Raw genomic sequence first — 24717 nt, 5'->3', positions numbered from 1 at the left:
GTGTTGAGAGGGCAGGGTTGAATTCTTCTTGGTAGACACTTTGTGTAGAACATCTTTTATTGTGGGGCTGTTGATGCACATCACACAAAGTACAGCTAGTTCCAGTGGGAAGGAAACCTTGACAACTAGGGATCTCCTTTCTACTGCTGTTTTCATCCACCATCACAGCTGTTAATATCACACAAATATCTTCCTCCTGGATTACTATTGAGACCTTGTTTTGGATTGTTCTTTGTCTCGTTCCTCCGTTACCATTACGGGTGATCCTGCCAGAAGTTGAGAACTCCTGGTGGCATTACTTTCTGAATCAATGGAATACTAAAGCCTCCCCACCACAGAGAGATGGCAATCCACAGAAAGGCATTTGGTAATATAAATCAAATAGATCTGTGCTTTTGTGTGAATGGATATACAAACCCATATACACACAGTCACTGTATGTCTGTGTGGATACAGAAGAGTACATACTGTTTGCAGATATAAGGACAGAGACCATGTGTGGAGGGTGTAAAGTTCTGTACTTGGATGCATGATCTGTCTGCATTCACATACATTCTAGCAAATATAAATTGGCATCACTTTTCATTAAAGATTATATTTTATATAAAAATGCATTTATAAAGAGATGTTTTTTCCACATTGGTTTAAAAACCAGATTTCATTTGACTTTATGTATTCTTTATTACAGAGCATTGATTCAAAAACTACAGGGAAAATACCTTCAGGATCAAACATAAGCTAATGGCAAGTAATTCTTCCGAACGAAGCAATGAGTTGTTTTGTTTGTTCATTTGAGGTCAGTTGGCCCACAGTTTATTTTCCGTTGTAAACATGGTGTACTGATCTGCACTTTATTATCCAAAGCCATCTTTTCTGTATATTAGTTTGGCGGGCTACAACCAGAAGGATACCTTTCTGAGCATAACACTGTTCATGGATGTGTTTCTTGCAGATGTGTTCCTTATCTATTCTGAATACCCACCATACCTTAAAGGATAAGATTGAGATTTTATTGATTTAGGGATACACATTTACTGAAAATGGATAAATAATAGTAGCAATGCCAGCGAGTAAGGTCATTTAAACTGAACACCGCAGTTGGCTTCTATAGTGTGAAGCACAGAGATGTTATGATGGATTGATTATAAGAACTTGGTATCATTGTGTGTGGGAGAATATGTCAACATTTCTCATCTTGACATTATCAAAATGATATGGAGCAATTGGGAGGTAGAGAATAGATTAAAGAATGATTGCAAAACTGAGAGGCAATAACTATTGGTAAAGAACAGGCCAGGACTTTATTCCCTGGATAAAAAAGGTTAAAGAGGACCCGATGGACATCCTTCGGGGATGGCTGTTTGATAGCATAGGAGCAGATGTTTCCACTATATACACATCTCAAATATAAATCCAGCTAGGATCTGTTGGGTCAGGCCTAACTCATTGTGGATCATTCCATAATAATTGTCTAAAATAAATTTGAAGCTTAAATCAGAAAACCATTTTTAAAAAAGAAATTTACATGATCTGTGTTGCAGCTTTGTTATACTGAAGATACCACGTAACAAGCTGCAGGATTGGGATCCTGAAGGGGAAAGGTACTGAAATGCATTGGCTCTAGTTTGGTTAGTATTTACAGTGATGAAGTCACAATCATTTGTAAAATCTATGTCTAATTCATTATTCTACATGTTCCTGAACAATGTTGGGAAGAAACGTCAATGCGAAAGAAGGCCTCATTGATGCAGCCTGCGAGTGTGGTCAGGCACTATTTTGGGGCTCCTGTGTTTTATTTGTTATCAATTTATTTTTATTTTTAATCAAGATGAACACGGAAATGTGTGAAAGAAATTGGTGCTCAAGAGCTCATCTGATGTGAAATGTAACGTCGCAACAAAGTCAGCGATTTCCTGTCGGTCTGTGTGTACGAGACGATCTGACAGTGTGTACAGACTGAAGGAAACATACCAACCAACGCTGGGGAACTTCAGATGACTGTGTCTGCATTTCCGAGAGTTGGCGGTGTTACAGGACTGGAAATACCATGGGTACGTTATGATCCTCATCTTTGTAAAAGCGGCTTGCAGAAAAGTGAACAAAATAGGCTTTTAATTTTGTTTTGTTTATTTTGTAATATATATGACGATTCAGGCACGCTATTTAATTGCTCGTGAAGTTTGCACAGTCACATTGGAGTAAGGAACCGCATTGATGGGCGATCGAGCACTGTTTAGGACAATTGTTACCCAGTGACTATGGGGCCGTTTTCCAGTTTGTTTATACCGAGAGACGTCTTTCTTTCGTGCACCAAAATAATCTGATGATTTGTGTAATTTGTGAGATAGCAAAAAATATTTTGAATAATTGACATTTCCCATCGCTTAAAATTACTGTTGTACTTGGGGAACTATGAATATAGTGATCAAAGGTCAACTCCTTATCAGCACCAGTACCCAGTTAGGGAGATGAACGTTAACGTTTCTTGCACTTGAAGGACAGTGTAATTATAATCAGCACACGAAGGTGTAGGCTTCTGACACCTAATAAGACAATTGCTACATTGGCTGTAAGAACCCAGTTAGAAATGTTTTATTTCTCGGATGAAGCTGGCAATGTGTATTGTGTATTTGAGAGACAGAGCACATTTGACATGGAATGAATAGAGCTGATGATACCTGTTTGCTTCCCCTTCCTTCCAACATTTCTATTGCCTGATATATTGCTTGAATCTTCACACTCAGAGCATCACTGACTGATCAGACGCACATTAAAGCCCCGATCACTACAACAAAATGCATGTGGCCCTCCTTTCGGGCAGACAATACAAAATCTTCCAAATGTGATGGAAACCTCGCACAACTGGCCTGGATATTTTGTATCCGCCGTTGGCAATGTGCAATAGTAACTGATCTTTTATTTTTACAGATGCATTCGCCGATTGTCATATTGGAATATGGGGATTGTTGGGGATTACCGCTTTAGCTCTGATAACTTCGGTTGTGGTGAATGTTATCTACTGCACAGCCAACCGACAAAAAGGTGAGCATCCTTTCCATTGTTCAGTGCCCAAGCTTGCAAACGTGCATCTTAGTTTCATAAGGAACCGTTTTCAGCATTAAAGCCCTCGATAGACTACCAGCATCTTTTTCACTGACTTGCTAAACACATTGACAGACACCAACCAAGGACACATTGTTACTGAGGCTCTGAGGAAGGGTCAGCGGACCCGAAACGTTAACTCTGATTTCTCTCCACAGATGCTGCCAGACCTGCTGAGCTCTTCCAACAATTTCTGTTTTGGTTTCTGATTTACAACATCCGCAGTTCTTTCGTTTTTATTTGACACACTATTACTGCTGGAAATGAGGCCGAGAGTATTTGCTACTGTTTAGCAAAGCCCAGCCTTGCACTGTATTTCCTGACTGAAAGAGGAAAGGTTGGGTGGGGGCAAATATTGTAGAAGAAAAGGATAACAGGACTGACAGTGAAGAGAGACAGGATCAGTTAGGACTATGTTCACTGAAATTTAGAAGAATTAGAGGGGAACTCATAGAAACCTATAAAATTCAAACAGGACTAGACAGAGGTGAATGCAGGAAGGATGTTCCAGATAAATGGGGATTCCAGAACCATGGGTCACAATATAAGGATATGGGGTAGGGGCTATTTCAGACTGAGCTGAGGAGAAATTTCTTCACCCAGAAGGGATGAGCCTGCGAAATTCTCAGCCACATAAAGTAGTCATGGCCAAAACATTGAATGTTTTCAAGAAGGAGAAAGATATATTTCTTAGGGCTAAAAAGTATCAAAGAATGCAGGGTGAGAGCTGGAACAGATCACTAAGTTATATGGTCAGGTGGAGCGGGCACAAAGGACTGGATGGTCTACTCCTGTACAGATTTTTCTGTGTTGCTATGTATCTACAACAAACGCAATTAATGTAAAATGACGGAAGAAACTAGAACAGGTTAATGCTAAGGAAAAGTGGAAGTGCATATAGTTCAGATTATTCTTTAAACCTGTTATTAGTCTCTGGTGATTTCTATGGACATTTTGTGGCAATGAAGAACAAACATTTACCTTTTAAATATGCTAGTTGAGTAGTTTTCCTTGAAATCCCCATTCTTTGTATGAAAAACAATTCATCCTTTAGTCAGAATATTAACTTTTTTTAGAAACTTTAAAGTGAGTTTAGGATTTGACTATTACTGAAAGCTAGTTTTCATGTTCCGACGATAGGAAACTCTATGAATCAGAATGTGATATTTCAATGCTGTTTAAAGCAGATAATAAATTATAAATGCTATATTATCAACTTAAAGTAACAAATGAATGGCAGATAATGCACAAATGAACATGTCTAATTGTATCAAGTTCTTTTAGACCACCGCTATAATTTTTTGTTGTTTTTTTGTGTGCAAAGCTGGGTTCCCAGTCCATCACAACATCACTGCTACATTCGTTTCCTATGTGTATGGGGAGCAGCACTACAAGATAATATGCAGATCAACATGTTTACTTCCAACTTTCCTAGCATCACATTCTTTGAAGTATCATTTAGCTAGTTTGCAAAATGATATTGAGCCATTAAAAGATCGGTATAGGTTGAAAATGATTCAATTTCAAAAATCACTCTTACCTGTTTCAGTAATTTATACTTTTGAAATTATAGTTGCTTGACTTTTAAGAATGAATCAATCTTTCTCTCATTTACAGCTCCCAGACCAATCTACCGAAGTGTTGAACAATTGCAGAGGTATGGAAATATCAATTAAAGTTCCAATTTATCTGAATCTTTTTTACTATAAAAGTACATTTTTTAAAGGAATAATCATTTGAATCTTGTTTGACTCTAAGGATTCAGATTTGTATAGGGAACCTATCACCATGGATACAGTCCCTGAACTGTGCCATTTTTACCACCTAAATCATACTAGCCAGGGTTTCTCTGAATTTTGGAAGACCGTCCTGTATGTACCAGTATGTAGCTGTCACAGGACACAGTGCATGTGGTGTTGTGGAGGAACCCAGAACATACGGTGCAAATGTGATCAATATAATCCAACTTGTATGATTTGTTGATAATGCCTTATCTAATATGCTTCAGGAATCCAGATTCATGAGGCCAATTTGGATATAGTGAGACAATTACATAATTGAAAGGCTTTATTCCATTCTTAGTAAATTATTAAACACAATTGATCACTTAAAGCAAAGCTGTTTAGAAAGAATCTTCTATTATCCATGTCCCAAAATCAGCAGGCAAAGTTTCCTGTAATAGAAGTTAAATAATTTTACAAGATAATTGTTCAAGTGGATCCAATCCTATAAAGGAAAGATAGAGAATATTACTAATTCAATTGTTAGAAGTGGTAGGTTGCATGCTGAGGAAATCACCGAATGAACAGTAAAAATATGTATTTGGACAGGAAATGGTTTGACTAGATTCTGAAATTTGGCTTGAATAAACTAGTAGTAATCTGCACAATTTCTATAATAATTATCTCACAAAAAGTATCGTGTCTCACACATTAATAATTCGGGTTTTTGTAAAGTAAATGAAGAAACTTCATTTTTTTTAGTGTTTTTAATTATACTTAAGTCCAGTTAAAAAAACGGTTTTCAAAACGTTAGTGTTGAAGCACATTTGAATCAATAATAGCTATTACAAACAAATTGATAAGACCACAAAACTAGGGTAGGAATAGGTCCAATCAAGAATAGTAATGGGAAATTGCGTGTGGAGGCTGAAGAGATTGGGGAGGCACTGAATGAATACTTTTCGTCAGTATTCACTCAGGAACAGGACATTGTTGTCGATATGAATACTGAGGCACGAATAAGTAGAATGGATGACTTTGAGATATGTAGAGAAGAGGTGTTGGAAATTCTGGCAAGGGTGAAAATAGATAAGTCCCCTGGGCCTGATGGCATTTATCCTAGGATTCTCTGGAAAGCAAGGGAGGAGATTGCAGAGCCATTGGCCTTGATTTTTGTGTCCTCTTTGTCGACAGGAGTAGTGCCAGAGGACTGGAGGCTAGCAAACGTGGGTTCCCTTGTTCAAGAAGGGGAGTAGGGATAATCCTAGTAACTATAGGCCAGTGAGTCTCACTTCTGTTGTGGGCAAAGTCTTAGAGAGAATTGTAAGGGATAGGATTTATGCACATCTGGATAAGAATAATGTGATCAAGGATAGTCAGCATGGTTTTGTGAAGGGCAGGTCGTGCCTCACAAACCTTATTGAATTCTTTGAGAAGGTGACGAAGGAGGTAGATGAGGGGAAAGCGGTAGATGTGGTATATATGGATTTTAGTAAGGCGTTTGATAAGGTCCCCCATGGTAGGCTACTGCAGAAAATACAGAGATATGGCATTGAGGGTGAGTTGGAGGTTTGGATTAGGAATTGGCTGGCTGGAAGAAGACAGAGGGTAGTAGTTGATGGCAAAGGTTCATCTTGGAGTGCCGTCACTAGCGGTGTTCCGCAAGGATCTGTTTTGGGACCATTGCTGTTTGTCATTTTTATAAATGACCTGGAGGAAGGGTTAGAAGGTTGGGTGAGCAAGTTTGCGGATGATACGAAAGTCGGAGGAGTTGTAGACAGTGAGGAAGGATGTGGCAGGTTACAGCGGGATATAGAGAAGCTGCAGAGCTGGGCAGAAAGGTGGCAAATGGAGTTCAATATAGCTAAGTGTGAGGTGATTCACTTTGGTAAGAGTAACAAAAAGATGGGGTACTGGGCTAATGGTCGGATACTTGGTAGTGTGGAAGAGCAGAGGGATCTTGGTGTCCATGTACACAGATCTCTGAAAGTTGCCACCCAGGTAAATAGTGCAGTGAAGAAGGCATATGGCGTACTGGCTTTTATTGGTAGAGGAATTGAGTTCCGGAGTCCTGAGGTCATGCTGCAGTTGTATAAGACTCTGGTGCGGCCGCATCTGGAATATTGTGTGCAGTTTTGGTCGCCATACTATAGGAAGGATATGGAGGCACTGGAACGGGTGCAGAGGAAGTTTACCAGGATGTTGCCTGGTATGGTAGGAAGATCCTATGAGGAAAGGCTGAGGCACTTGGGGTTGTTTTCATTGGAGAAAAGAAGGTTTAGGGGTGACTTGATAGAGGTGTACAAGATGATTAGGGGGTTAGATAGGGTTGACAGTGAGAACCTTTTTCCACGTATGGAGTCAGCTGTTACTAGGGGACACAGCTATAAATTAAGGGGAGGTTGTTATAGGACAGATGTTAGGGGTAGGTTCTTCACTCAGCGAGTCGTAAGTTCATGGAATGCCCTGCCAGTAGCAGTGGTGGACTCTCCCTCTTTATGGGCATTTAAGCGGGTATTGGATAGGCATATGGAGGATAGTGGGCTAGTGTAGGTTAGGTGGGCTTGGATCGGCACAACATTGAGGGCCGAAAGGCCTGTACTGCGCTGTATTCTTCTATGTTCTATGTTCTATTCACCTTTTAGAAAAAGTTTACATAAGCTCACTTATTAATAGAAATTAGTCAGTATCCAAGGATTGAACACATTACATAAGATTTTATTCTTAGATTCTAAGCTAGCAATGAATTACAATATTGCAGCTAAAATTTATTTCAAATGTTTCAGAAATTGGATGGAGTCAATGCATTATTATTACAGAAATTTATAAGAATTGCTACTAATTACAAGTAAATAGATTATAAACTCTGTCTAGAAACATGTACATATAGACAAACACAGACAGGAAAAGAAATGGATCTTATGAGTGGCTGGCAAGACTGGGAAGATGGTAAAGATCTACAGGATTCATTGAGATAATCCTTTCATCCTGAAACATGCTGCTCCTTGATGTTCCTTTTTCAGGTACTGTCACTTGCTTGCAGAAGACAGAGGAAAGCTGATTCACATATAACTTATCTGACTTATTGATTAGAAACTACGGCATACAGTAACTCATGAGGGAAAGTATACAGGTTTTCTTCAGCATAGGGTGGTTTTTGCTTTGGAAAAAAGGGTCAGCTTCCCTTTTGGAAATCCAATGGCTTCTCCCCAAACATTCAGACTATAAGCGGTTCAGCTACTTGTTAGCAGGCAGAAAACCTTCGTCATCAATTGCTGGTCACCTTATCACAGACCAATCAGCTGCATGTTGCCAGCCAGATTTCCAGTTCCACACAGCAAGTTTAGGTCAAGTTTATCTGAAACTAGACTTCCCCCACTGTTTAAACAAATGCCAGTATGAAACATTTATCATGAATGCCAGGTAACTTGTGTTTTAAAAAGTGCACCAATCTTTCAGCACTTTTAAAACATTTCACCCATAAAATATTTAAAATATTACCCTTTTTGGTCTTCAATCAAAAATACAGAAAAATAAGAAGCTAGTCTTTTCAATATCTAAAAGGTACTACAGTAGTTAGGTTCTTGTTCACAAATAGAATTCAGGATTATTCAAAAGCAATACCTTAGGCAAAAGGGTGGGCTGAATTAAACCTGCCTGAAATAGTTACTATATTGTCGTTTAATAGATATCACATAAATGAATTCAAGAAAGAGACTTATAGATTTTTAGATACAAAGAAAATGAAGAATAAAGAGCGATAATGCAGAAAGTCAGCCACATTCACATTGAACAGCAAAGGAGTTATTTAGTGCATTAACCAATAAGATTTACAAGTCAACAAATACATTCAGCATACCGTTATATATTTTGACAACCAGGAAAGGATGATTCACTTCCTCTCTTTTCACTCTCTTCGGTTGGTCACAACAGAAATTTATATGAATTATAGCACAATGCCATACCTCTATCTAATAAAAATGTAATTCAACACCAGGTTATGGTCCAACAGGTTTATTTGTAATCACAAGCAGTTGGAGCATAGAATTTATGCGCAGAAAGATCAAGGGCAGAGAGATCACTTTGTCTGACACCTGGGGTCACCTGCAGGGATTTATTGTTTAACACTTCACTCACACCACTTGTATGATATTTTGATCTCTCTGCCCTTGATCTGTCTGCCGGTAAATTCTGTGTTCTGTGTGCTTCTCTTTCACTTCACCTGACGAAGGGGCTATGCTCTGCAAGCTTGTGATTTCAAATAAACCTGTTAGACTCTAACTTGATGTCATGTGATTTATCACCTTGTCCACCTCAGTCCAACACTGGCACCGCCACATCCTGATAAAAATGTAGCTATCCAATTTCTGTTGTATCAGTAAGAGGTTTCTTTGAGTGAAAGAAAAAGTAATTTTATTACTTGCTAAACCTAAGACAATGGCAAGCATGCATACACAGAGGTTTAAAGTTAAAAAGGAGGGTCTGGTACAAAACTAAAAAAAAACAGATTAAAGTCCTTAGGAAGACCTTAAGCTGTAAAGGTTTTAACTTGAGACCACAGTTGTTTACTTGCTGTCAACTATTGCAGATTGCTTAATTTCTGGCATCTGGATGTTCAATTCCAATTTGTGTTGGCAAATACTTTGTCCTGAATAAAGCAGAGAATGTGAAATTTCTGCAATTCTGCAATGACAAATTCAACTTCCTTGCTGTTCCAATAGCAGTTTCTTGAAATACAAGCTCATTTATGTATTTCTGTGTCCGAGTTCCTTGTTTCCAATATTGATATTGCAGATGATACCTTTCATGTCCAAAATGTGCAATTTATCATACAGGTATCAGTCAATCAATATAAGGAGAGCTGGTGATACAACGGCAATGTCACTGGCCAAGTAATCCAAAATCCCATTCTAATATTCTGGGGACCTGGTTTCAATTCCCAGTATGGCAGATGCTGAAACTTGAATTCAATAATAATCATAAATAATGTCTATGTGATCGCTATTTATTTCTTTAAAATTATTTCAATCTATCAAAAGACCTGATATTAAAATCAGATGATAGAATTTAAAATTAAATATTCCATATTTTATCAATTTAGAGATGAACCTAAGGCAATCAATTAAAATTATTCCAATAAAAGGAGAGTAAAAGGAAAACATTGTATTAGTGGCTTAGTTCCTTCTTTAAAGTAATTGTCTTTTTTTTCTAGTCCTGTGATTCAGGAAGTTGATGAAAATCCAATTTATGGCAATCTCAACCAGGATTACACAGGTAGGCTTCTTATTCTAAACGCACAATCTGAAATGTTTGACTGATTTATTAAATCTGAGACAATTAAAGCTTGGAAATTACTGAGAGTGATGTTATCATATATGTATTACAAACATACCAAAAACCTCAGCACAATTTGAATAGGTTTGTACCTAGGTTAAGATGTTAAATAATTGAAATATAGAGAAGATAAATGTTATTGAGTCATAGAATCATAGAGATGTACAGCACAGAAACAGATCCTTCTGTCCAACTATCCATACCAACCAGATATCTCAACCTAATCTAGTCCCATTTCCCAGCATTTGGCCAAAGCCCTTCCTATTCATATACCCATCCAGATGCCTTTTAAATGTTGTATAAAACAATAATTGCTGCTCCTGGAATTTGAGGAAATCACCTCAAACACCTAAAATGCTTCAAAAATGGAAAAGCTGTTACAGCCACAATTTCCAGTATTTGCATGCATTAAGAAATTTGAAACTGTAAAGTGAACTCTTATTATGTAAAAATCAATAAACAAAATTCCAATGTGCTTAATTGTAAAATGATGTTGCATCTTATGCAACATGAGAAACAAATGTTCTTAATTACACACTTACATTGAGACAAGCACTTTCTGAAAAATGCACAATTTGATTGCACAGAACTTGCAATAATGTGTTTTTATACATTGAAATTGATGCATTTGCTGCTCTTGTCTATCCACCTTACAGTAATCTCTGTCCCGTTGAACTATCCTAGTTAACCGTCCTCTGTACAGACTTCAGAGCCTTCATATTTTCTTCAAAGTTTTGTGTCCACAATGAACACCAAATCTTGAGCAGTGGAAAAGAGTCATTTCTGGGAATTATGTGTGATACAATGCATTTAAATAGATATCTTGTTAAGTGAAGGAACTGCATATTTTCCAATATCATCCTCTGTTCTGGTAAGATCTCTTATGATTCAAATCTGTACAAGTTGGCAGCTACAGTAGCAGTGGCATTCCTATAAATTACAAATTGAAAAGAAGACCTTATGTTAATAACAGAAAAAAATGATATTTTTGGCTATGGAAAATGATCAGAAAGTATAAGATGATAATGTATTTTTTTGTTTTTAAACGTTGAAGGTGAGAGCTGTTACGAAGCCATGATGCCAAATAGTAGATCTGGAGATGACACCAAGGTATTTATACAACCTTGTACCAGATTGAAAAATATTACATGTAATTTTGGACATCTGTCATGTGTAGCATAACTTTAAAATAATGGCTTTGCCACATTCACATTCTGGATTGCAGTTCTAGAAAGAAATTACTACATAACATCACTCAGGTGGGTTAGTTGCTTCCCAACTTCCCAAAGGAGTTGACATTGATAGTGTTCCTTTCATTACGTCAAAACATTTTCTATCCAATGAACTATGGTTGCTGTTCTCATGTAGGAAACATGGCTGTTAATTTTCAAACATGGTTACACAAAATAGAAATTAAATACATTACTTGATTATAGTTTTTAGTGTTTGCTGAAGTATAGATATTGACCAACACACCAGGATAGATCTCCTGTTCTCATTAAATAATGTTATTAGATGTTCCATAAGTATTCAAGAGTGCAAATGGAGTGTCATCTAGCAAATAGCTCCTCTGACAGTGCAGTGCTTAGATGTCTTTGTACCTTAGTGCATAAATTGCAAAAGGCTGGTCTGCATGTTCAGCAAGTGCTGTGTGACTGTCTTACCCTAGGAGCAAGGAGAAGACTTAATAGAATGTTGTCATTTAATGCAAGGGAAATTGAATACATAAGTAGGAAGGTCACACATTACTGAAACCTCATAGAGTCATACTGCATGGAAACAGAATCTTCGGCCCAACTAGTCTATGCTGAACATATTCTGAAATGAAACTAGTCCCACGTGCCTGCTCCTGGCCCATATCTCTCCAAACCTTTCCTATTCATGTACTTATCCAAATGTCTTTTAAACATTGTAATTGTGCCCACATCCACCACTTCCTCAAGAAGCTCATTCCACATGCAAACCACCCTCCATGTAAAAAAAGTGTCCCCCATGTCTTTTTAAATCTCTCTGCCCTCACCTTAAAATGTGCTCCCTAGTCTTTAAACCCCCGACTGTGGGAAAACACAACTACCATCAACTCTATCTATACCCCTCAATATCTAGAGAATTATGTACGGTATTGATTTTTTTATTTAATAAAAGGATGCAAATACATTGAAAACAGTTCAGAGAAGGTTTACCAGGCTAGTAATCTAGAACTGGCGTTGGAGATATGAATTATGAGAAAAGGTTGGACAGGTAAAGTTTATGTAGGCTGGAGTTTAGAAGAGCAAAAGGTTATACAATTGAAACATAAGATCCTGAGATGTCCTGACAGGCTGGAAATGGAGGGGATGGTTTCTGTTGTGGGAGAATTTAGAACTGGGGTCACTGTTTCAAAATGAGAAGTTGCCCTTTTAAGATAGAAATGAGAAGATCTTTCTTACACAGGATCAAGTGCTTTTGAAAATCTTTCTCAAAGGGGAATGGAAGCCAAATATTTGAATACTTTTAAGGCAGAGACAGATAGATCATTAAAAAGCAAGGGTATAAAATGTTAGCAGGCAGAGTTTGGTGAGAGTTTTGATTTAAGGTTACACTCAAAACAGCAGTGATCTTATTGGATAATAGGCTCAAAGGGGTCAAGGGACCTACTCTTAATTTAGGTTTGTCGGTCTCTGGCTGAACCTTGAACTGTCAATATTCTAAATTGAAGATGAGATTGCTATCTCAAAGTCAAATTTATACGTGAAAACTAGATTTAAACCTAAATTAGATTAACAGAGTATCTCAGAAATGGCTTCAAACATTGATGTATCTTATTACTAGAGCTGCTTTGATATTTTGATTTTTCCCAAAACTAGTGCCATTAAGTCCAGACCTAGAGGTCTTGACAGCTTGCAGGCATTAATGTAAAGTTGCCCCATTCACCAATGCAGACTGCCTAAAAGCCCATTTTACTTTATCTTCCCAGATTGCCCTCTTAATGAATTGGAGTTTAGTATTGTCTCTGGCACAATCGCTAAGAGATTGGGAGCCAGCAGGATAAGTGTAATGCCATTTAAAGAAGACACTCACCTTGGCTGCTCTGGCATTGAGCATCATTGATACTAAAATCCCCTATTTTTAATTAAAAGGCAAGCTCTGCCAGCCTGAGGAGCTGAACTTGTCCTGGACTTCTAGAGACATCATCTCAGCAACCTTCCACAGATTTTCCAGCATTTAAAATGCCATGAGACTTTTCTCTTAGGTGCAGGTTTGGAAGCCTTTGGACTTTGAGTTAGGGTGGGAAGAAGTTACTGGGTGTTTGCAAAGTAAGTTTCAGATATGATCATTTGCACACAAACAGCAGTTACTTGTTGAAAATTCTTAGGAAGAAATAAAATCAAACAAAAATGTTGTTTGCTTAAGTACCTGCTTACTGTCAAAGTCAACCCATGCAGGTGGTTCCTGAACACATTGGACGGGCAGAAAAATCAGAAGGGTAGCTAGTGATGCTCCCCACCATTGTGATGATTAGATTAGATTACTTACAGTGTGGAACAAGTCCACACCGCCCCGCCGAAGCGCAACCCACCCATACCCCTACATCTACATCTACCCTTTACCTAACACTACGGGCAATTTTGCATGGCCAATTCACCTGACCTGCACATCTTTGTGACTGTGGGAGGAAACCGGAGCACCCGGAGGAAACCCACGCAGACACGGGGAGAATGTGCAAACTCCACACAGAGAGTCGCCTGAGGCGGGAATTGAACCCGGGTCTCTGGCGCTGTGAGGCAGCAGTGCTAACCACTGTGCCACCGTGCCGCCCACAGGGCTGAGGGGGGGAAAAAAAAGACACTTCTCTTGTCAGGAATGTACTTTAAAAAGAGGAACTATAATAAGTCATGAAATCAGTCAGAAATCATGAGTGTGGTAACTCCTGAAAGTTAAAGCAGCTACGTTCAATCTGTGAGGAACATTGTTAATACTTCAGTGTTAAAATAGCAATTTTCTTGCAATTGTACTTTCTATCAATTCTTTCTTATTTCAATCTTGTCATTGGTCAGTGGCAATATTGCATGTTTTCACTAGAATCAGTGACACTTTCTCTGTACACAAACTCTATTTTTATATTGAATGGAAAAATTTCTGAACTGCTGCCTTGACTTGAGAGTAAAGTCAAAGGCTTGGCTACTGGGCAAAGTCACCTTTCAAATGTATTTTGAATATGAAATAATCTTCATGTTCTAATAGGCTGCTGTGTTTGTTTATAGATGGTGATTGACAATCAGATGTGTTATGCATCTCTAGACCTTTCAGTGGAACGGAAAAAACGACACAGAAAGATGGAAAAACAAAACCTGAATAATGATATACTGGAGGATGATAATATGCCACTTAACTCACATGCACTGACCTCAAGACCCAGCATTTATCTGAATAGTGATCAGCTGTCTTTTAATGAAGGTAGAAGAGAAGAAACTATACATGATGATCCAGTTATTTTTTATGGCAGTATAAAGGCATCACAAAGCAATTTGTCATTAAATGATACAGCTACAGCATTTGACAATATAAGGTGACCTTTATTTGGTGCTTTTGCCAACACCAGTAAGAATTATCATGAAGGAATATGTAAAAGGAGCAAGTTTATCGTGAAAAAAAATTGCATTGAAATGTGTTGTCACCATAAACATGGAAATATCAGGAAGAACAAATAACTTTTAGTTTTAAATTTACATTATATTTCCAAAGAATTTCCATCTCAAGAACTTCCTTCTGGAATTCATGAGCAACAAATAGCACTGAAAAATAATCATTCCAATCCATTTTTCCATAATTCACCAATTTCAGTGCGTTACATTTTTAACCAGTCTGAGTTTTCAAGTGCATTCACGTTTTGGACATCGCCATTTTGTTACTTATCAAAGACGGCAATGTCAGAGATGCTTCACCAGGATGGTAAATATGAAAATATCTTTGCACTGGGAACTAAAGCTCAGCTGTAACTTCCATTACAACATCTAACTGACTGTTTAAAATTGATGTCACTTTACAAATTGAGTCATCTGCCAGAGCTGTAATGTTTGGTAATGCCATTAGTTTCAAAATAAGCCTAAATATAAAAAGGAGATTCGTAAACTATATTTAAAATAAAAATTAGATGTGCTTCTAGGCTTGACTATTTTAATACATTTGTGACCAAGCTTCATTGTCCAATCCCCATAAGCTAAATCTGTTGTCCATGAACTAATTCACATCAAATCATGTTCACCTTCACTCCAATGCTGAGCGAATTACACTTGTTCTCAGTTAAATAATATCTTAATATTAAAGTTCGCTTCTCAAATCTATTGTCCCCCTCATTCTCTCCGTAATCCTCTACAACCCATCAAAATATCTTGTAATTCTGGCCACATAAGCACACTACTTTTGAACACTGTACTGTTTGGTGGCCTTCATCTGTTGAGGCCTTAATGGCTGAGCATCCTTCCCTCAATTTCTCTCTTTCTTAAAATGTTCTTAAAAACTTGAGCCTTTGACCAGGCTTTTGGTCATCTGTCCTAATACTTTATGTGACTCAGAATTGTTTTGGTTTTTTAATCCTGTGAAGTGCCTTGGGAGGTAAAATGATATCAAATTGCTGTTGTTAATGCATAGTAATTTTCTTTTACCTTACAAAACAGATAGATGAACACAATTCCCAATCTTACCACTTTAGTCCTGGGTTCTGCTGCAGACAAGGAAAAACAAACATTTCTACAACTGATATACAGACTAGCAACTATAACACACCGATAAATACTAATTTCCAATCTGACATATCTGTTTATGGCTTGATACACAGCAATCATGTCTGTTTAAAGAGACAGCTATATATATGGAAATGTTAGTCATCTTGTGGTTGCTCACGTCAAATTGCATTTGAAGATGTTGGTTTAAGAATGGTGTTATCTGGTGTAAGAACTCTGTTTCTTCAATCACTGATCGGACTTTTCTATCATTCAAATGAACAGGAACCCACAAGCTGGCTTTTTTTTCCAAATAGTCACCATCATGATGCAAAATTAAAAATAACATCTTAAGCCAAAGTCTAATGGGTAAGTTTCAACCGTTGCCTGTACTGAGGCAGGATAACGATAGGACAGTGGAAGGGCACCTCTTGGTGAAAGTTGTGGTCAATGTGATCTTGTTTTGTTTTTAACTGAATAGGAATTATCACAGTTATCCTTTAATGTTTCAGACTAGGGGCAGACTTTGAAAAGAATCTCCAGAAGAGACATTAATCACAGTGACAGTGTACATACATTGAGGACAGAAGCAGAGATGTTTTGCTGCAATTGTGCGGTGCTTTGGTGAGACCCTGCCTAGTGTATTGTGTGAGGTTTGGTGTCTTTATCTGAGAAAGGATGTCCTGGCTGTGGAGTGAGTGTAACAAAGTTTTATCAGACTGATTCTGGGGATCTGTGAGGAGATTGGATCGGTCAGGACAATATTCACTGGTGTTTAGCAGAATAAGGGGAGATCTAAGAGAAATCTGTAGAATTCCAACAGGACTGGACAGAGTAAATGCGGCATGTTCCCATTGACTGGGGAGTCCAGAAACAATAATCACAGTCTCAAGGATACAGAGTCAGCCATTTAGGTCTGAGATGAGAAGAAATTTCTTCAACTGGCAAGCAGTTGAGGTCAAATTATTTAATGTTTTCAAGGAGCCAACTGCAGTTTTTAGGACTAATGGGGTCAAAGGGTATGGGGTGAAGGCAGGAATAGAGTAGGGAGATTGAATGACAGAGGGGTTGAATGGCCTACTCCTGCTTTTATTTCCTTTGTTTCTATGTACTATTTGTGAACTTGCTATCGTAATGGCAATGCTAATTGTTTTCCCTTAAATACTATGTGTTCTAAAGTAAACTAACACATGCAGATTGTAATTTAATGTTTATTTAAATAAAGTATTACAGTTTGATATATACCTCTTGGCCTAAGTAGTTTTCAAAACCGAGACATGCCTGGGACACTTTCAGTCTATTACTGGAGATCTTTCCAGGTTTCTTAGCTATTTACATAGCTAAAGATATTGCTGAGGTTACCATGAAGGACTGTCCTTCTCAACCACTGATGACCCTCAGGTCAAACTACCACCAGTTGTCTCTCTTTAATGAAAGTGCAACCCCGTGGTCCAGTAGGACGATGGCAAGATTACCCTTTTAATGATTCTGAAAAAGTTACTTTTCAATGTAAGGCATACTATCTTAAAATATTTTAATTGCAAAGTTTTAAAACAATTAAATAGCAAGTTATCAGAAATTATGTATGAATTACTATTGAAGATTCAATGAAAGACTCGATACAATACAGTTTCATGGTATATTTTGTGAATGAATGAGAATTGGCTAAAAGATAGAAAAATGCATTTATAGAGAAGTTATTCCTAGAGGATTAGCATGCACATATATACTGAGGGGGCTGTCGAAAGGAATTGTCAGGCTTCTGTGGTGTCTACTGAAATGGATTCAGGAACTCAATCTGGTAAATTTTGCAAAGGAAACCAAACTTAGCTCTAAAATCAACTTGGAGAAGAAAAGTTGGAGTACTGTCTGTGCATAAAAAAGTTTTTCTTCAACTCTTTTCACACCCCACCAAGAGATAGATGAGCTTGCAATTTTAAGTCATTCAAAAAAAAACCTTCAGCAATATACTGCACTGAAGCAGCAGTCTAAGTAGCATGCTCACATTCTGCAATGACACTGCAACACAAAAGCAAAAAATTAAACCATGACCAAAACTCATGCAGATCTTCACCAAGGGGTTAACTTTTAGTGTCACCACCATTCTATTACCAAGGCACATGGAAACAAAGAATAAATTATTACTAAAGATCTTCTGTTTACCAAAAAACAAGTGCTGCTAACACAGATATCCCAACATCAAGCAATTGCCTTAGCCATTTGATACAGTTAGCACTTATGCTAACCTACTTATTTTTGAGTATTGCTGAAAAAGATGCAATTTGTTAAAGCTTTCCATCTTGCAATTATCACAATAATTTGCAAGAACTACCAAAGCAAAAGGAAAACAAAATTTATACTGTATGAGAGGAAAGTGCTGACTAGTCGGCCAGTGGTCTTTGATTGGAAGAGGCATTGCTAATAAGAATGTACTAATTAATAATGACTGACAGTTAATTGCCAAGATTTCTTTAAATTTTAAACCAGACAGTCAAACCAAATTGGTTAATTTCCCAGGACAATACTTTGACCATAGAATAGCTGTAGCCTATTTTGTTGAGCTGAAACAGGAACAAACGTGTAAATGCTTTATTTCATAGCTTCCAAAACACAAAAGGGTGCCATATTTCAAGCCTGACTGACAATCGTAAATTAGTTGTCAGCATAACATAACATTCCGATTATATCAGGACACTGTTGTGAGCGATGGAAGTACAGGTCGATTGGTTGTGGTCAATACCTTGTTTGTTGCAAACAACCAATGGGATTTGCTGTTGATATAATATGCCAATTCTTGGATTGTCTGGCCTAGATACCTAGCACCACACCAGCACTAAAATCCGTATACCACAGTAATCATCTGCATGATAGGCAAAACATTGTTTCAGCTTATAGCTGCATCCAGTAAGTGGCAAACACCATTTGTTTTGCTTCTGCATTATAGCACCTGATGTAGTTAAATTCATCAGCTGTTTAAAGTTTTGACAAAGCTTACCCTTCCAGAGTATGCTGAGGTAAGCTATACACTATTTAGGATTTTTTACACCTGTTAAGCGAAAAATAAGTGAGCTGATCAGTGGAGGCATTATCCTGCAGGATGACTTTGATGCATCCTATTTCAGTGTCAAGTTTGTGAGATATACAAGATTCTGATCAGGCCAATCCTGTCACAAAGCTGGTCCCTTTTTTCTAAAAGCTGTTCCTTTTCTCAAGGATATTGTGTCCTTGATTTTTTTCAGAGGGGTTCAAAACCCTTCAGCCTCCGATTAGACTGGTTTGGTACAGAGATTACAGGGTATTGAGAGGCCTTTTTGTTTATATGTAAACAGATGAGATTTCAGGACAAAGTGGTCAAGTGTTAGAAGTGACCTGTATAATGAAAGAGGAGTGGTCAGCTTTCTTGCTGAGCAGTTCAGTCCAGAACCAGTTAGGAGTACAGCTGTGTGGAAATAGGCTCTCGCTCTCTTTCTGCCCTCCTAACTTAAACATGTTCCATTTTTAACAGTTTTTTAAAAGGGGTTTGCTTATTGGGACTGTTGTGTATATTCAGAACAGCATAATTAAGTCTAGTTTGGATAGACTGAGTCCTGTAGGGGTTCTTTATTCTGTCCTTTGTGTTTCATGGTGTAATTTTGTGAATAAATTTCTGTCTGCTTTAAAACCTAGTAGTCAACCTAGCTAACTTACTCTGGGTAATTCTCACTGTATACTTACTGAAACAAATTGCAAAGTTATGACCTGGGAGCCTGCTCAAGAATGTTTTCAGTGGTCTGGTCTAGTCCATAACAGACTGGGGGCCTGTTTGCTGGGATTTGAAACAGTGAGTGGTATTTCAGGTGTTGGTTTGGTTGTGTAGACAAAGCTTGGGAAAATAATGGCTCTTTCTGTAGCCGGAAGTTTTCTGGAAGTGGATGCGGTGACTTTGGAAGTTTTGCAAAAGGTGAATAAGACCAAGCTGCAGGAATTAGCAGACCAACTGGGATTGGACTTACCTACTTCTGTGAGGAGAGATAATTACAGCAGTAACTCTGCATTTAAACTTGCTGGGGAAACCATCAGAATCTATAGAGATGGCAAGAATTCCATTGCAAATGAAGCAACTTGAGTTAGTGGCAAGAAATATGGAGAGAGCAGCAGAAGAGGGGGGAAAAGGGAGAGAAGCAGAACAGAGAGAAAAGGAGAGAACAGCAGAAGAGAAAGAAAAAGAGAGTTTTTGAACTTCAAAAACTGATGCTTAAAAAGGAAAGTCAGCTTAAAAGGCTGGAGATAAAGGCTGAGGTAGGCTTAGTGAGGAAGAGAGTGAGAATGAACAAGCCCCTGGTAGTCAGAAGCATAGAGAGAAACTGTTTAAGTATGTTCAAGCATTACCTAAATTTGAAGAGAAGAATGTGGAAGCCTTTTCCATCTCATTTGAAAAGGTGGCTAAACAAATACAGTGGCAATGTGGGTTTTGTTGATCCATATGAAACTTGTAGGTAGGGCTAGTGAAGTATTTGCATCACAATCAGAGGAGCTATCTGGGGCATATGAGGAGGTGAAAAAAAACATTTCAAGTCCATAGGAGCTTTTACCAAAAGACTATAGACAACCTTTCAGGAATCTCAGGAGGGACCCAGATCAAACTTACATTGAGTTTGAAAGGATCAAACAGAGTAATTTCAATAGATGGATAAGAGCTTTAAAAATCGAGCAAACCTATGATGCCCTAAGAGAGGTAATTTTGGAGGAATTCAAAAATTCACTGGCTGAAGTAGTGCAAAGCGCAGAGAGTTAAAGCAGCAAGGTTAGCAGCTGGTTACGATTATGAGCTGGTCCATAAAACACGATTTGACTTTCAGAAATTGGGGCAAAGAGAAATCCTCACATGGAAAAGGAAAGGTAGATCTCAGTGAAGATCATAAGGATAACTTACCATATGGTAAAAAATAAACCCTTGAGGGGAACAAAGATGTTAAAAAGCTCCGGTGTTTTCATTGTAATAAAGTGGGCCACACAAAATCACAGTGTTGGTGGGCTAGGAGAAAGCCAGATGTAGGAAAATTGTACAAGCCTGGGAGTTTTGTTGGACTAGTAACAAAAGGCACAAAGGAAGTTAGACAACTGCGTCAGAGTGCACAAGATGATCAGAGGTTGTTTAAGGAGGAAGTGCCAAATCTGCTTAAAAAATATATATGCAAGGGTAAAGTTTATTCACATTGGCCAGGAGTAGCAGGTAGAGGTAGACACAGAATCCTCTCAGTCTGTGATGCTGAAGGATGAAGAGATATGTACTCCTGAGGGACTATTGACAGAAAAGATGCTGGTAACTGGAATTCATGGTGAGACAAAAAGTGCTCAGTTATATAAAAATGAGGCTAGAGAGTCCAGAGAAGTGTAGATAATTTGTGGTAAGAGTACTGGACAAACTCTCAGCTCCAGGAATACAATCTGACCTTACAAATGATAAAGCTGATTCACCAGTAAGAATGCTGCCTACTCTAGTTGAAAAGCCAGTGGAGATGCAGGCAACTGAAGAAATGAAGGATCCTTATTCAGAAATTTTCCCTGATTGTGTGGTCACAAGATCATAGAGGCACAAGCTGAAGCAGGAGAGATCAAAAGGCACAGAAAGGGAAGCTGACATAGCTTTATCTGAGACTTTTTATGATCAGATAAGTGAGACAGAGCAGGAGCAACTTGGTAAACATATAAGTATCTTTAGCTCTGCTAAGCTTATTGAGTTACAGCAGAAAGATGAGAAGTTAAAACAATTGTATCAAAAGGCATTTGCAGAGGAGAGTGAATGCATCCCTGTATGAATTACTTAATAAATTATGTCTTAATGAGGAAATGGAGACCATCACACATTCAAGCAGATGAGAAATGGGCAGAGATTCATCAAATTGTTTTGCCAGTAGGGTATAGAAAGGAGTTGCTGCAAGTGGTGTATGAGCTACCATTTGGAGATCATTTAGGGGTGAGCAAAACACAGGCTAAAATACAAAGACATTTTTACTGGCCTGGACTACACAAGGATGTCGTTGAATTTTGCCAGACGTGTCACACATGCCAGCTAATTGGAAAACCATAGGCAGTAATAAAACCTCCACCTTTAAGATCTATTCCAGCATTTGAGGAACCTTTCACAAGTGACTTTGCTGATTGTGTAGGTCCCATACCTCAAACAAAAAGTGGGAATTAACAATCATGGATGTATCAACTAGATTTCCCGAGGAAATCCCATTACGCAACATCACAACAAAAAGGGTTGTTGAAGAATTGCTTACATTTTTTTTACTAGATGCAGACTACCAACAGAGATCCAGTCAGATCAAGGATCAAATTTCACATCCAAACTATTCAAGGAGGTTATGGATAATTTGGGATTAAAACAATTCAAATCTACTGTGTACCATCTCAAATTGCAGGGAGCGCTAGAGAGATGGCATCAAATACTAAAGACCATGTTGAGGGCTTATGGTCAGGATTATCCAGATGATTGGGATAAGGGAGTTCCGTTTGTACTTTTTGTGATCAGAGATGCACCGAATAAATCGATCAAATTCAGTCCATTTGAAATAACCTTTGGGCATGAAGTAAGAGGACCATTAAAACTGATTAAGGAGAAATTAATAAGTCAGAATTCAAAGACCTATTAAGTTACATAGCTGATTGGGTCTTGTCTGACCCGCAATCAATCTGGCTGGACATCGAGGCTTCTCAAGTAAAATGCCCACTTATTAACCTTTTATTTTCAGATAAGAGGGAAAACATTATGGATCACTGTAGAAACCCTATAATACTAAATACAATTAAAGCTTGGAATATAATGCGGCAAAATGAGGGCAACTCACATAAAACATCCCCCTATGCGCCGATAGTGGGAGCATGGGGATTCCAACTGGGGTTTACAGACGCCACTTTTAAACTCTGGAGATCCAGGGGTATCTCATGTTTAGGGGACCTATTTAAAGATGGGGTCCTGATGTCTTTTTGAACAACTGCGTCAGAAATTCGGATTACCTAATGGAGACCTCTTTCGATACTTCCAAATTCGAGATTATATACAGAAGAAGACTACATTATTAGATAGCCTTTATAAATCAGATAGAGAATGTAGAGTACTACGACCAATGGGGGTATCCTCCATCAGTACTATTTATCATTTACTACATGATGAAGTATCGGGAGATATGGACAATCTGCTTAAAACATGGGATCAGGATTTGGGACTAGAAATCTCTATAGAAACGTGGAATGACATTTGGGAAAACATCAGAAGAATCACCATCTGCAACAGAACTCAGGCTATCCAGCTGAAGATACTTCATAGGGCCCATATAGCACCGGATCGATTGGCAAAATTTAAGTCAGGAGCATCTCCAATGTGTCCCAAATGTAAAATGGAAGTGGGCACTCTTGTACATTGCCTACGGTCCTGCCATAAGATCCGTAGATACTGGACTAAAGTAGCAAGTACCCTGATAGAAATTTTAGGAATGGAAATTGAAGTGGACCCTGTATCTCTCCTTTTGGGCTTTTCGAACTTACCCTCCTTGGATATGCATGGGAAGAGATTATTTTCTATTCTCTCTTTCTGTGCAAGGAAAAATATTTTGGTAAACTGGGTGGCTGAGGGCCCCCCTGGACTTTCAAATTGGCACAGATTAATTATGGAATGTATTCCTCTTGACTTCCTTACAAATATGGTGCACCGAAAGACCGAATTATTTCATAAAATATGGCAGCCCTTCTTGAATTATATTAATACAGATACTTCGGCTATTCTAACAAGGGCTTTTATTTAATTGAGATTGAGAATCTGGCTGGTCCAGGGCCTCTTGGGAGAGGAATCCCGCACAGATACGGGTTTTGTTACATTTGATGTTAACACATTCCGAGCATGTATCTCACTACCCAATTTCTGTATTATCCATTGGTTTTTTTTCTATTCTCTTATTTGAATAATGTAAGAGACTTAATTATACACTCTGGTTAGTTGTAGGTTAGATTAGTAGTTAGTTGAGCTTTGTTTTTATTCTCGGTATTTTTCTTTTGTTAAATTTTTGTTATTATTTATTTAAGATTTAATTGTATATCAATGTTTGTACTTGAGAGTTTTGTTTATTTTTGTAAACTTGTAAAAATGTTAAATTTCCAATAAAAAATCTATAAAAAAAAGTTTATGTATGTGTAAACAGATGAGACTTCAGACCAAAATGGTCATGTTTTAGAAGTGACCTATATAATGAAAGGGGAGTGGTCAGCTCTCTAGCTGAGCAGTTCAGTCCAGAGCCAGTAAGGAGTTCAGCTGTGTGGAAACAGGCTCTCTCTCTTTTTCTGCCCTTCTAATGTGAACCTGCAAGCATCTGTTCCATTTTAAAACTGTTTTTCAAGGTGGTTTGCTTATTGGGACTATTGTGTATATTCGGAACAGCATGATTAAGTATGATTTGGATAGACTGAGTTCTGTAGGGGTTCTTTATTCTGTTCTTTGTATTTCATTGTGTAATTTTGTGAATAAATTTCTGTCTGTTTTAAAACCTAGTAGTCAACCTAGCTAACTTACTCTGGTTCTCACTGTATACTTACTGAAACAAATTGCAAAATTATGGTCTGGGCACCTTCTCAAGAATGTTTTGAGTGGTCTGGCCTAGGCCATAATAGTGCCTAGAACTGCAGGAATCCTAATATTGATCAATGCAGGCAGGAATGCAGCAAAAACTAGTAGAGAAACCCCGGCAGTTTCTAAATTAGGATGGCTAGGGAGCTTATTTGACTGCTTCATTTCAGAAGTGAATTTGAGCACAGAATGCAGCAATTAAATTCTTACATGCAACTGTGGATTAAATATAGAGAATATATTTTCAGCATCATAA

The 24717-nt window shown here is 38.0% G+C and overlaps 1 protein-coding gene across 1 annotated transcript; it reads left to right on the top strand.

Annotated features, from left to right (window-relative positions):
- The first annotated feature begins 1962 nt into the window (after nucleotides 1–1962).
- On the top strand, nucleotides 1963–17101 carry LOC140486349 (T-cell receptor-associated transmembrane adapter 1-like). The gene is made up of 6 exons (XM_072585355.1): nucleotides 1963–2051; nucleotides 2929–3042; nucleotides 4720–4759; nucleotides 10036–10097; nucleotides 11212–11267; nucleotides 14402–17101. The coding sequence occupies exons 1-6, from the start codon at nucleotides 2048–2050 to the stop codon at nucleotides 14708–14710; spliced, it is 585 nt and encodes a 194-aa protein (XP_072441456.1). The 5' UTR covers nucleotides 1963–2047; the 3' UTR covers nucleotides 14711–17101.
- Nucleotides 17102–24717: the final 7616 nt, after the last annotated feature.

This window comes from Chiloscyllium punctatum, chromosome 15, assembly GCF_047496795.1.
Source record: "Chiloscyllium punctatum isolate Juve2018m chromosome 15, sChiPun1.3, whole genome shotgun sequence".
NCBI lineage: Eukaryota > Metazoa > Chordata > Chondrichthyes > Orectolobiformes > Hemiscylliidae > Chiloscyllium > Chiloscyllium punctatum.
The sequence above is the reverse complement of the archived record's forward strand: the minus strand, read 5'-3'. Positions and strand labels throughout refer to the sequence as shown.